Here is a 15,059-nt window from a genome sequence, read left to right as displayed (position 1 = left end):
CATAAATCCAAACATTTGGATATCAATGAAAATACGGTAATTGAATCAGATAATGCTGAATTCTTTGAATACATTTATCCATATAAAACTAGACATGAACAATCTAGTGGAGGTCTAAACAACCTTGAAATGAACCAAGTGAGGATGTACATAATGATGAGAATACAAGATGCAGTACACATTCTTTTTTAAAGAGGTAGTCAATAGTGAGATTGATTCAATCTTAAGCAACCATACGTGGGAGTTGGTTGATCTTCCTCCAGGAAATAAATCTTTAGGTTCTAAATGGATCTTCAAAAGAAAAATAAAAACGGATGATACTTTTGACAAATACAAGGCAAAACTTGTTGTAAAAGGCTTTAAACAAAAGAAAGGCCTTGATTACTTTGATACATACTCGTCAATAATGAGGATGATAAAAATTCGGATGTTAATTTCCTTGGCGGTAGTATATGGTCTTGAAATTCATCAAATGGATGTGAAAAAAGCATTCCTAAATAGAGAATTGCAGGAAGAAATTTACATAAAACAACCTGAGTGTTTTGAGGTTCCAAAAAAAGAAAATAAGGTGTGTAAACTTGTTAAGTCACTTTATGTATTAAAACAAGTGCCTAAATAATGGCATACGAAGTTTGGCCAAACTTTGTTGACAAATGGGTTCAAGATTAATGAATGTGATAAATGTGTTTATATTAAAGACACTCGAAATCACCAAGTCTTGTTTGTTTGTATCTGAACGATATGTTCATCATCAATAGATACATTTTGGGCATAAATGCTATAAAATGAATCCTTGAGAGCAAGTTTGATATGAAAGACTTTAGAGTTGCGGATGTGATCTTGGAAATAAGAATCCATAAAACTCCACAAGGGTTGGCATTGTCACAGTCTCATTACATAGAAAAGATACTTAACAAATTCAAGTATTTAGAATTTGGTATTGCCAAGACTCCATTGGATGTGAGCTTCGCACTTCAAAAGAATGAGGGTGAAAGTTACTCACAGTTGGAGTACGCAAGAGTATTGGGATGTTTAATGCATATAATAAATTGTACACGACCATACATAGCATGCACTATTAGTAAGTTGAGTTAGTAAATGAGTAATCCCAATAAAACTAACTGGATGACAATGAAAAGAGTTTTGGGGTATCATAAATACACTCAAAACTATGCTTTGCATTATAATAAATATCCTGCGGTACTTGAAGGATATAGTGATGCAAATTGGATCACCAAAGCAAATGAAGTAAAATCCACGAGTGGATATGTATTTACTATCGGTGGAGGAGTGGTCTTTTGAAAATCATCCAAATAGACATGTATTGCTTGCTCCACAATGGAATCTAAATTTATTGTATTAGATAAAGTGGTGAAGAAGAAAAATGGCTTCGAAATTTCTTGGAAGATATTCCATATTGGCCCAAACTAGTGGCACCTGTATGTATACACTGCGATATCCAAGCGGCAATAGGTAGAGCAAGGAGCATGATGTACAACGATAAATCTCATCACATAAGACGAAGACATAATACCGTTAGAGAACTCTCTAGTAGAATTATCACTGTTGACTATATAAAGTCAAAGAATAATATGTCAGATCCATTTACAAAAGGCCTATCTAGAGAAGGAGTTGAGAGGACATCTAAAGGAATGGGTTTACGGCCTAGGACAAGTCAGCATGACAGTAACTCTACCTAGCATACTGGAGATCCCAAGAGCTAGGTTCAATGAGATCAAATAAATTTGTATCTGACAGGTTCAACATTGTCAATATAACCAACCCATTCTCATGATGTTGACAATGTTTAGTTAAAAAAAATAAGACTTATGGTGTGAAGTCTTTTAATGATTATCTAAATTTGGCAGATTTGACCAAATAGTTTAATCTACAGGATTGAACATTTAGAAATCACCTATGTGAGGGCAAAGTCGAAGTCGCTTTAAGAAGAATGTTAGTAAAGTCCTATTCTTTAAGCTCTCATGAGACCGAGGTGTGTTCATGGTTGAAACAAATAAAACCATGAGAACCACAAATGGTAAAAGGTTGGTTGTGTGACATGTGTTGTTTAGGTGTACATTAAAGCTCGATGGTTCAAAGATATCAAATTTACCGATTGACCGATTGCATCCAATGCATGTTCACTACGAAAAGTTCAAAGGAAAACCCACTTATCCAGATGCAATCAGTCTTTGATTGATGATCACATACTTGTCCGTAAATTTTTACAAAGAATAGTCATTCCCTATTCATGTAGGGGATTGTTGGGTTCAATTGGTGTGAATGAAAAATGAGTGATTGTTCGGATAGTTGTGTCTGGTCAGAGAAAAGATACAATATTTCAAATGAACAAATATGACTCTTCCAAAGGATATACCTTTCCGGATTAACCATTGCCACCTTTTGAAAGGGGCACTTTATCGCTATATAAACCTGCATTTTTTCCACAGGTTTAGTATGAAAAATTTGTGTATAAGAAAAATATTCTCTCACTTCTAAAAACTCTGTGTGATCATCTCCTGTTGAGTGAGTTCAAAAAAAATCAGAAAGTTTGAGGTATCGCTACATTCTGATTGTGAAGCCATTTTATAATTTCGTATCCTCGAGTACTTGAGAGGAATTATTTCCTTAAGGACACTCTGTGAATTTGGAGGACTTGGCTTTTTTCTACTTCATCTATTTTTCTTTAAGAAACTGAAAACACACTTCTTTGAAAGATTATTTTGATCTTGTGTTGAAGGTGTTGGACAACTTTATAAGTGTTCTTGATTTATTCTTGAACTTATGTTGAATTAGTGTTGCAAAAATACAGATTTTTTGTACTCGAAAGAACAACAAAAGATTTCCCCTACGGGTTAAAAATGATATGATAGCGCGTTGGAATAACTCACAGATCCCGTAAGATCAATGAGGCTCATGATACCACTGTTCATTTTTTGTAAAAACAGATAGGGCAGTAAAAAAGGGGTTAAAATGACTCTCAATTGATTGAAATATTTCAATAGTTTTTCTTAAGCGTAGGAGAGCTTTAAATAGCCAACTTACAAAGAAAATCAGCAACCTAAAATATTTTGCGACTTTGTCTCTAGAACACTCATTTTAAGATATTCCTTTTATTTTTAGTAACTGTTGAATATTGTACGTTCTTCTTTGTAATGTACGAGATATTAAGTTGGTGATGACTTTTCAACAATCCTCATCAATAACAACTTGTTTTTTCTTTGCATCCATTGTGAGATATTCGCGAAATTGAGCAATCATATTGATTCCCAGAAACTTGGGAACTTTATAATCTTTTCGTATGTCAACTTTCTCCATCCACTATTCTTTGATGTTCAAAGGTAGCATCCTCTCTGATATTAACCACTGTTGCATCTATATTTGATGTTTGGATGTTTCAGTCGTGTAAACCTACTTAGTTGCAGTTGTGATGCTTCTTGAATTTCTTCTTGCAACACATCTAGAATTTCACATGCTCATCTTTCCGTGATATCTTGTTTCCTTTTGTAGAAATACCTCCCGTGAAGGTCATTTTGGTTCATCTCTTGCCTCATGGTTAGATTCTACCTTTTTTCCTTGTTCTTCTTCATTGAATTTATCTTACAGCTTTTGCTCAACAGCTATTTAGTTTGATAGGGTTAGTCCTTTGGAACACCGTGTTGATGCTTCATCAAACACTACATTTTTACTACTAATAATAAGAGGGAATAAGTAAGCAGCAGGTAGACGCGCCTGCTGTGCTGCCTGCTTCAGCGACTTCAGTCGTGATTTTGATATATCATTCTTAATTAAATACTATAAGTCATTTACGTATTCAAAAATTAAAAATATTTAATAAATTACTACAAATATTCTAATATATAGAAGAGCCTTGGAAGAAGGTGATGGTTGTCATCATGCCTGCTTTCGCAGACAATTCAGTCTTTTCGCTAAAGGTGTTGTGTCATCCAAAATATGCAGTCACTTCTAACGACACGTATGCTTTTTCCTCTTCTCTGTTTCTGGATATTTGCTTTGATTATATCCAACAGTTAGAACTTATGCCTACAAATTCTTCAATGTGGAATTGGGTTTTGGTTAGCTATATTTAAGCTTGATTTTACTCTATTCAAGGTACTGTGGTTCAGATAAAACCACAATTGAAAAACCTAAATTGATCGAAGTCACCGCCTCTTCAAAATTCTGTAAGTTGTTCATTTCTTGGTGCTTCGAGTTGAATTTCAAGTAATTTAATAATGAGTTTGTTGGTTTTTATGGGTCTTTTGTTTCTGTATTTTAAGAGAAAAACCTGGAAAAAATTAGTAAAATTTGAAAACAATATGTTTTAACTTTCTACGTGTGATTTGCTGAAAGCTAGGTCTAGGAATTTTGTTTGAGTCATAGTTGGAAATTGATACCGGTACTTGTTTGTGTGATTTAAAAATTTATTGTTTGGGTGAGATTTTGCCTTGCAAGTGTTTGTGGAAATTCTCCAACGACGCAAGCTCGAAGGTCACGAAAAGAATATGTATTTGTGTGTGCTTGCATGTATAGTAGTCTCTCTTTCCTAATTTATTGCCACAATTAAAATTTCAAATTTTAAATTTAGAATTTTTTACTATAAATTTGGTTCAATATGGGTATTTATCCAATGATTATAGAACATTATAGTTTAGAAAGCATTAAAGAAGCAATTGAAGAAGGAGTTGCACATACACCTTTCATAGAGTGCAATGTGGATTCACAAGGGAACTACCAATTATACCAAGTTTACTTTTTTGTGGACTCTTCTGCATCAAATTTTATTGACTGTCTTGTTTTTCCACATGGAGGAAAATGTGGTTCCAAGATTGAATTTTCTCCTTTCTCCTCAAATGATCGTGACGAATTTTAATTTTTTGTTTTAACTAATTGATTCAACATGATCATATTCTTGATCTCCTTTGTTGTATTTGTAAGTGAAAATATTTTATATTTGTTCACTTGTACTAATAAAATTTTATTCCAATGTAAAACATGTACTGCATTGATTTGTACACTTTTACTTATTCATAATAAACTTTACATCTAGCTAAAAGAAAAGGGGTGGGGTGGAGAGAGAGAGCGGGAGTTCCAACCTCCTGCAACTTCAAGGAAAATCTTTAGTGTGATGTGCATTTATGAAGTTAACATTATGTAAGATAGAACAATTGTGAATGCCATTAGAAGATTGAATAATTTAATCGTTAACTTGACTCTTGAAACCATCAACTGTATTGAAATAGTTTGTTTCTTTCAAGAATTCTATTTATATATCTTACAAGTTTCCATCAACTCGCAGTATATGAGTTATGTGTGAGTCTGAATGTTGGTTATGCAGCGGTAGAGTAATTTCATGTGTTCTACAGTGGGAAATATATCTAACTCTCCAAAGCTAATTCGAACAACATATTCCTAATGCACCTGCATTCTTGAATTAAGTTTTGCAACTGGAAGCATACATATTGATCGTTATCGCATTACCACATCAAGTCAAAGCATACTAAATTAAGTGTTGGGTTAGATTGAGTGAATTGTAGTTGCATATAGATAATTTCTGCGTATATACATCCTTCTTCAGCTGGTAAGATATAGGCACATAGACTTTCACATAGATCTAAAAAAGGCATTGAAACACTTTGTTAATCTGAATTAACCTTATTTGCTATATGTTCATGTTCAACATTAAAGTGAATGTGTTTTATGTGGTTATATACCGCTAGGCATTAAATGTTGCAACTGATTCATTATGTTGAACAATTTTGTCAGAAGTTTTTGCTTATTCAATTTACTTGCCATAATCTGTTCTTTGTTTTGTGTTGGTTGTGTTTGTTTCAAATATAAATTATTTCTATCTTTAAAGAATTGCTAATCATGAGGTTAAATTAGAGGTTGTCTTGGGAATGCACAGATTAATATAATAGAAACGAGGAACTGCGATATGGTGAGGTCTGCTTTTCTGAATAATAAAGATTTAGTTTTCCCAAAAAAATAGAACTCACCAAATCTTGAAGTTGAAGCTGAAGATTAATATTAGTCCATTAATTACATTCAGCCTTCCTATGTTTTGCATAGATGGAAAAAATAGATTACGAGTGAGTTTTTTCTGTTAAATTGATGATGAGGACAGTATTACTTTTTCCACGATTGATATGATAAACAATATAATTATGAGTTTCTCCACTGCTTAAGGTGTTAAATATCATACTTTGTGTACAAGTAAGATGGTGACTATGAATGTCATATTCATCATGTGCTCTTCTGTTCATAGATGTCGACATATAAAAATAAGACCACCATTTTTAGCTCACACCACCAGAAGTGCCAACACTCAGTGGAAACTACTTCTAAAATCAACTTTAGAAGATGTGAGCTATATCAAAAACTTTCACCTGATAAAAAAAGGAACTTTTATCGAGCCGACGATTAAAAAGGCTTGAATCAAGAAGTCACTGTGCAGGGCTATCATGTTCCCAAACTGGAGTTAAGTTGCATCCACAAACAACACTGACAATATGTGAGCAGGCTGTTGTTGCTACAAGAGGTTAGAAACGAGAAAAATATTATGTTCTTTTTGTGTCATCAATAGAAAAATGTTTCTCTTTTTCTTCGGTTATAGTTAGACGCGATTTTCTAATGCTCACCATTCTGTAATTTCTACACTAGCTGATATATCCTCCATTCATGCCACAAAGCCTATCTCTGACAAAAGAAAAACTATTGTTGAGTATTTCACTGTGTTTGAAGTTGGTAAGTGTCAATAATAACCTATTATAGTAACAACTTTTTCTTTTTTAATATATATATTAACAAAAATGCTTTGTACATTAGGTTCAACATCTACTTTGCCTCATCAACACCATGATTCATGCGCATTGGCTATTGCAGAGAAAGGTTTGTCGTGCTTCATTTTTCAACCAACTTTTGCTACTAATCACTATCAACCAGTAATACTATATGTCACTGTAGCTAATATGTATAAGTGCTTTCTTTAAACTATTTGTACATCATTTTCTAATTGTTTCTTATTTCAATAGTAACTAATATATCATTAAGGAAAAAGTTCCTATCAATCATTGCTCTGTCTTTGAACTCGGTAAATGTCAATAATACAATACCATAACTTGTTTTATCTCTCTGTCTTTCAACATACATCAATAAAATAACTTACTTATTAGGTTCAACATCCACTCTACCTCATGAACAACCAGAAATGGAGATACTGGCTACCACAAACATAAGTTCATCTTGTCTCTAATCTTCTACCAACATTTACTGTTGATTTATTTCTACCACTAATATTATATGTTGCTGCAACTAATATACATAGGTTCTAAATCAACAAGAACCAATTGGAACTTTAAACAATTGCCTAACAATTCAACTATTTTAAAAAAAGTTTCAAACTGTAAATATTATGGTGCAAAAAAAATTGAGTATTAATCCCTTGCATTTTGTTGTGTCAATGATACAATTATGTTGACATCACATAAAATACCTATTGAATTGTTGAATCTCTATTTAGGAAATACTGAAGAATCTCAGCACTTTCGTACTTACCTTAGAATGTATAATAACATGTTCGCATTTACTTCACTTGGAGTGAAATATGATAAAGCTCTAACGAAAATGGATCATGGTATTTACACCTTTAAGTATAGGGACAAATGTATCACTTTATTAATGATTTGATTCCATCAGCTCAACAACCAAAAAATTTACAGTTATATTTTTATGATGCTAATACGGAAAGATAGAATAGAATGGCTTCATCAGATATACTCAAAGAATTTGTTATTGAGAAGTTAATAGATATACTAAAGATAAATCCTTATTATGTTTTCTTGAAATCTCTAATACATATTCCACAACTATCAAACATTTATATTGCATTAAATTGTGACTCAAAGTTAGATCAATGAGTATAAAATTTACCTAGCGTATCAGAAGTAGAAGCATTATGACTAGAACAAGAAACAACTAATAATATTCTTACACCACATATTCAAATTTATACTCAAAATAACAAGAGTCAATTAGTAAAATACTACTATGACTGCTATGATCCTTGGCAATATCCACTTCTATTTCCTTATGGATAAAATGAATGGCATTGTGGTATTCAAAAGATTGAACAACCAATGCATAAACCAAAAGAAAAAAAAAAGTGAGCTTATTTTAAAAACAATCAACTTTTAAGTTTGTCTAACTTGTGTTCAATTGATGAACTACTTGATATGGAAGCTCAAATTCTACAAAAAGAAAAATGAAGAAGGAATACTATTTCGTGTCGAGAATACTATTGTTATAAAATCCAAATAAGAGATGATGAGGAAAATATTATTTTACATTCTGTGAGACTATTTCAATAATATTTTGTCGATGAATTCATAAAGCTAGAAACTCAGAGATTAGATTTTGCTTCTTTAAATTAAGATTTATTCCGAGTTGATGTGCTACAAGGAATTGTTGATATCCTAAAACTCAGAGAAAGCGAGGCTTATAAGATAGGTAAAAAAAGTTTTCTTCCATAAAGTTTCACAGGTGATTCAAGAGATATGCATCGGCGTTATATGGATACTATTGCATTAGTGCAACATTTTGGAAGGACTGATATATTTCTAACTATGATGTGCAATCCCTCATGGCCTAAAATAAAAGAACATATGCTCTTGACCGATGAAGCTCAAAATCGGCCTGATTTAGTTAGTTGTGTATTCAGAGCTAAAGTTGAAGAAACGAAAATAGATATACTGAAAAGAAACATATTTGAAAAGGTTGCAGCTTTTATGTACACTATAGAATTTCAAAAGTGCGGATTACCTCATGCCCATTTTCTTGTTATACTCAATGATGACTATAAATTATTGACAACTGAGGCTTATGAAAAATTTATCTCCGCTGAGATACCTGATCCTAAAGTCAATCCTTACTTATATAAAGTTTTCATTGAACATATGATGCACGGACCTTGTGGTCACTTGAATCCTACAAATTCATGTATGAGAAAAAAGAGTGTGTAAATTTAAGTACCTCAAGAGTTTTACTGAAAATACATCAAAAGGCAAAAACGCTTATCCAATTTATAAAAGAAGAAACACTGGTAAGTTTGTGAAAGTTAGAGAGCATTTGCTAGATAACTCATGGGTTGTCTCTTACAATCCTTATCTATTGTGCAAATATAATTTTCATATAAATGTTGAAGTTTGTTCTGATATTAAAGTTGTCAAATATCTCTAAAAATATATCTGTAAAGGACATAATAAAATTTTATTTCACTTACATGAAGAGAATGCAAATATAGAAATAGATGATATTAAAGAATATCAATCAGCTAGATGGGTATCTCCACCAGAAGCTATGTGGCGTATGTTCGCATTTTCTATTAGTGAAATGACTCCAAGTGTTTATCACTTGCAACTACTTCTTGAAGGACAACAATTTGTTTCTTTTAAAAAAATCGATAGTATAGATAGCATCTTCAAAAATTCTAGGCTTAAGAAAACTATGTTGACCGAGTTTTTCTTAATGAACCAAACAAATAATCATACTAAAGATCTTAACTTATTGTATAAATATTTCCCCAACACTTTGTGTGGTCACCGAGCTATAAAATATGGACTCGACGAATACGTGATAACGTTATTGGCAGTGTTGTAATTTGTCATCCAATGGAAGGAGAAAAATACTATCTTCGATTATTGCTAATGAATATAAAAGCACCAAAATCATATAATGATCTTCCTAAAGTAAATGGAATATGTTACAGAACTTTTAGAGAATCTGCTAGAAAAAGAGGACTATTACATTGTGATAACAACTTAGTTGAATGTATGTTAGAAGCTACATATTATCAAATGCCTTATAGTTTAAGACATTTATTTGCTACTATATCAGTATATTGTAACCCTGATAATCCAAAATAATTATGAGAACAGTTTACAGATTCAATGTCTGATAACTTTAAGAATGTGGGGAACATTATAACAAAAGATATCCACCTAAAAGTTTTAAACCATATCAATGATATATTACATTCTACGGGATGTGATATCAATGAGTCCAATCTTGTTCAAGAAACCATCACCTCTTCGAAAATCGCAAATGAAACAAGAGACGTATATTTTGAGAGGTATATTATTATGAGCTCTAAAGAATTATTATTACACAAAAATCTAAATACAGAACAAAAAAAAGCATATGATACAATCTTTCAGAGAATATTTAGCGATAAACCAGGGGAATTCTTTATAGATGGTTCTGGTGGACGCGATAAAACATTTTTATATTGTGCTTTATTAGTAACTATTAGATCCAAAGGATTCATAGCATTAACAATAACAACTTCTGGTGTTGCTGCATTTCTTCTTCCAGGAGGACGAACGGTCCATTCATGTTTTAAATTTCCAATTAATATTGATGAAAAATTCACTTGTAATATCAGCAAGCAAAGTTCATTAGTATCTTTAATTCATGATGCTAAATTAATTATATGGGATGAAATTTTAATGGAGAAAAAGACATGATGAAAGCATTTGATTTTCTTTTGAAAGATATAACGGATTCTAATGCATTCTTTGGTGGAAAAGTGACTAGTCGTATTTGAAGGAGATTTAAGACAAACTCTGTTTGTGGTTCGAAGTGGAAAAATGAAGACTTCATTCGAGAAAGCATATTAAACTCAGAAATATGAAATCATCTTGAAAAATTACATCTATTAGAAAATATACGTGCAAAAACTAATCCCTCTTTCTGTAAGTATCTAATGCGAATCGGAAATGAAAAAGAAAAAACAAAATATCGATGACAAAATAAATATCCCAAGATGTTTCATTGTTTTTTACACTACTGAAAAAGAATCACTAGATCTTTTATTCAAACTAGCATACCCCAATTTTCACAACTATTTTCATGATTCTGCTTTTTTGACTTCTCGTGTTACTTTAACAACAAAAAATGACTTTGTTGATGAACTAAATGATAGACTTATAAACCAATTACCTCGAGATGCCAAGACATTTGTTTCGCTTGATGAAACTATTGAACAAAGTGATCAAAGTCAGTTTGAAGATATTTTACATTCATTAAATCCTCCTGGTTTGCCTTCCTATAAACTAATGTTAAAAGAAAATTACCCTATTATTTTACTCAGAAATTTAAATCCTTGTGAAGGTTTATGTAATGGTACACAATTAATATGTTGTGATTTTAAGAATCGTGTTATAAGTGCTAAAAATGCCAGTGCTGATTTTAAGAATACACATGTATTTATTCTCAGAATACCATTATTATCTTCAAATGATGAAAAATTACCGATTTTATTTAAAAGAACACAATTTCTAATACACCTATGTTTTTCTATGAAAAAAAATAAAGCTCAAGGACAAACATTAGATTATGTTGGAATTTATTTGCGTGAACCTGTATTCTCTCATGGTCAATTGTATGTGGCTTTATCGAGAGAAAAAAAATTCAAACTATATAAAATTATTAATACGACCACCTACGGTTGATATCAATGATGACCAGTCTACATATAATATAGTGTATGATGAAATCATTCAACAAGCCTTTCTGTAACATCATACCATCTGCTATGTTTAGGTAAGTCAATTAAATCAGCCTATAGTAATTAGTTTGTCCACAATTATTACTGTGATTGCTTTATCATATTTTCATTCCTCTGTTCAATTTTATTCACTATATAATGGTTGATTTTGTGATTTTTGAATTTTGTACTCTAATAGTTTCTTGAACTCTTATTGTACCTTACAAAATATCTTACTAAAGTGTTGGAAACAAATAAAACCAAAAGTTGAGACTATTGCAAAATATTTCTTCTTGCTGACAAAGTGTTACCTCGGGTTTACTTCAAGCTTTCTAATAGATTAAAGCATTATGAGAATTCTGACATTAAAAATTAATGTTGATTTCGGCTGTTAAAATTCAACATCAGGAGAGAAAAAAATATCACAATACTATTGTTGTTGCCCAATTATTGATTTTCTTTGGGATGCCAAGTTCTCTAGGTTTCATGTTTTATGTAATATTGTAATATTTTAATATTGTTGCTCATCGATTTTTTTGGATAAGTTACATATCTGCCTATGGACATTAATTTTCTCTGAGTAACGTTTTCCACAGGTTAGTTCGCTTTACTTTCTAAACATTTAATGAGTATTACTGTGTTAAAGGCTATTTTAACTGCATTTCTTCCTTAGCATTTTGCTGGTTCTCTCATGTTCATATGATGAAAAGACATACATTTTAAAGTATAGGTAAAATTTCTAAAAATTTGAATCTCGAGAAGTGAAAAGTTCCACTGAAATTGGGATAAATGGAGAACATTTTATCACTTATGGGATAGAGTTGTATATTTGTGCGATCAGTTTCCCTTGGCTGCCATGAAAATTAGGTTCGAGTTTACATGTATGTCACAGGTGCAAGAAAGGATGGAAAAAATATAACTACCAAAGTTTCCCAGTTCTAGTTCGAAAAATCTACTTAGTTCAGATACTATGACCAATTCTTAAATATTTCATCAACTCATCCAAGGAGAAAAGGTACAAGAGAGCTTTTACTTCTGCATTACAAAGTAGTATTAAACGACCATAATAAATTTATGTTTTAGAAAATGAAGCACCATACGGGTTTGGAAAAACTGGATCCATAAATAAAACCTTAAGTGAAGGCATTTCGAAGTTGGACATCATGCAGAATGAGGTGATCAACCTTCTTTATAGCCAAGAAATGTCTAGGTGCAGTGTGATAATTGCCAGAATAGAGACGTATACCTTTTGTACTTGCTGATCAAATTGAAGAAACAAACTGCAAATGGTACGTGGTTACCCATCCTCTGCATCATTTAATTAGTAGTTTCTGTTTAACATGGCCAATATGGAGATCTTTAATACTTATATGCGATGTTTCATTCTTTATGTGAGTTTTAATGCTTATATGAGATGTTTGATTTTTTATGAACTTAAGATAATGATCGGAAACTTTAGACAATATTGCATGCTGGATGGAGGAGAATTTGGAAATATTTATAAAGGATATATTACACAAGATTTGAGGGAGGGATTCCAACCAATTACAGTTGTTGTTAAGATTCATGATGGAAATAATAGTTATCAGGGCCATAGAGAATGGCTGGCAATTAACCTCATGAAAAATTCTCCATAAGCTTTTTAACTTTCCAGCTTGGCTGAAGTAATATTTCTGGCCAGCTTTCGCACCTAAATTTGGTAAAGTTGATCAATTACTGCTGTGAAGCTGATCATCAAGTTCTTATATGCGAGTATATGGCTCAGGTAAATGTTAAGAATAATTTGATCTCGAGTAAGTGTGCTCAGTTCTTTTCTATATGATACTTTAGATGTTCATTTTAATGATCCGTAGTTGTGATAATGGATAGTTTCTCTAGACATACGAGGACATTAGGGAGAGTTTTTTTCTCAGGTAGTTGCACTAGATTCCCAAATATACTGATACTACGCGTTGTCTTCTAGGTATATTGTTAATATTTACTGCTACTACCTTCATTAATAAACTTTTCTTTATTGTAGATATGGTTTACTATTCAATTGTATAACTTAGACATTTCTAATTAAGAGTTCAAAGTTTAAAAGATGACATTTATTTATAGAACGCGGAATAGGCTACATCAATTATCATAATGTTCTAAAGCAGGTGTGCTATAGTAAACACCACAGCCTGCTAATGTATACCTCAACGTTACTTAATCTGCAGGAAGTTTAGAATATAGGGGAGTGAGCTATACACAAGATTGTGACATTCCAAGGTAAAACAATAAAATCTTGATACTTTTGCCCCTTATTGTTCTCTCCCTTGATATATAAATAGATACTTAACTTGACCTCATGTGGAAACTAAACACAACAACTTTGAAAATGTACATCTAGACACCTCAATTAAAGAATGTGAAAATTGACAGTGGAGGTGTACAAGTTAGTTTTAGCAACCTCTTGGCTGGAAAATGGACACGAAAATTGACATCAATTTAGTTAAGAACTATCAATAAACAACTTTATGAAGTATTAATAACCAAAGATAAATCATTCTTTTCTGCAAATTAGAACTTTTATAGTAGGCGTAACCTAAGGACCAAAATAGAGGTATCTATGTGATCCAAATGGCACAAAGAGCATGATCACAGATGACCTAATTCCTAAAACCAGCTCAAAACATTAGAAGCATACATAAAAACATATTAAATAGCATATCCTTTATGTTACTGATAAAACAAAAGGGTCTAATAGACATGTCCGGCAAAACTTAGTTTATTCCAAAAACTACTACTACATAACATAGTTCTTTTGAGTTGCTACTCACCAACGGATAAGTTCCAAAGGAAAATTGGCCCCGAAATGTTAAATCCTTTAGAGAAAGTGTCCTTTCATCTCTGCAACTCCATCGTGTAAGAAAATATTATATCATCTGCAATGAATTGATCCAACATTTGATCAATGATGTCTGATACTTCTGATGCAATTGCACAATAAAATGTCGAGAAGAATTCCTATCCTTGGTTGTCAATGCACTCTATTATCTTAATGAGTTCCCACAAGCACTGTACAGTTGAATACTTTGTATAACTCATTTTTTGGTTCGTGAGGAAAAGGAAAGAATAGGCACCAAACGTGTGCAGACCTTGCGCATCGATACGATTGATAAATCTTCATCAACATGGAGAGCGACTGATATTCTGGTCTTAAAAACTGCTCATTGGTGGAATCACCATAAAACTAAAGCAGGTAAGCCATTTGGAAGAAATTCTCTTGGGGACTAATTTAAAGCTACTTTCAGTTTAATACTCCCTCTGTTTCAATTTGTTTCTCTTAGTTTTGACTTGTTACGATGTTCAAGAAAGTAAATGTTCAAATCTTGTAGATTTAAAGTGCACTAGAGGCCCGCATTGATCGAGAGATGGGCTACCAGTCTCTTTACTGCTTATAGTGATTCCTGTATAGTAGTTTATTGAATGATGATTAGCTTATTTGAATTGTGGATCTTTTTTCCTACAACAAAAAGTAGTCAAC

The 15,059-nt window shown here is 32.1% G+C and overlaps 1 protein-coding gene across 1 annotated transcript in view; it reads left to right on the top strand.

The window, feature by feature from the left end:
• Positions 1 to 12,987: 12,987 nt before the first annotated feature.
• Positions 12,988 to 15,059, top strand: part of LOC124897713 (probable serine/threonine-protein kinase PBL16) — a 7,952-nt gene continuing 5,880 nt past the window's right edge. Inside the window, exons 1-3 of the mRNA XM_047410965.1 lie at positions 12,988 to 13,152; positions 13,227 to 13,310; positions 14,642 to 14,774. Of these exons, the coding sequence (XP_047266921.1) occupies positions 12,988 to 13,152; positions 13,227 to 13,310; positions 14,642 to 14,774 (382 nt within the window). The remainder of the gene's footprint in view (positions 13,153 to 13,226; positions 13,311 to 14,641; positions 14,775 to 15,059) is intronic.

This window comes from Capsicum annuum, chromosome 1, assembly GCF_002878395.1.
Source record: "Capsicum annuum cultivar UCD-10X-F1 chromosome 1, UCD10Xv1.1, whole genome shotgun sequence".
Taxonomy (NCBI): Eukaryota; Viridiplantae; Streptophyta; class Magnoliopsida; order Solanales; family Solanaceae; genus Capsicum; species Capsicum annuum.
The sequence above is the reverse complement of the archived record's forward strand: the minus strand, read 5'-3'. Positions and strand labels throughout refer to the sequence as shown.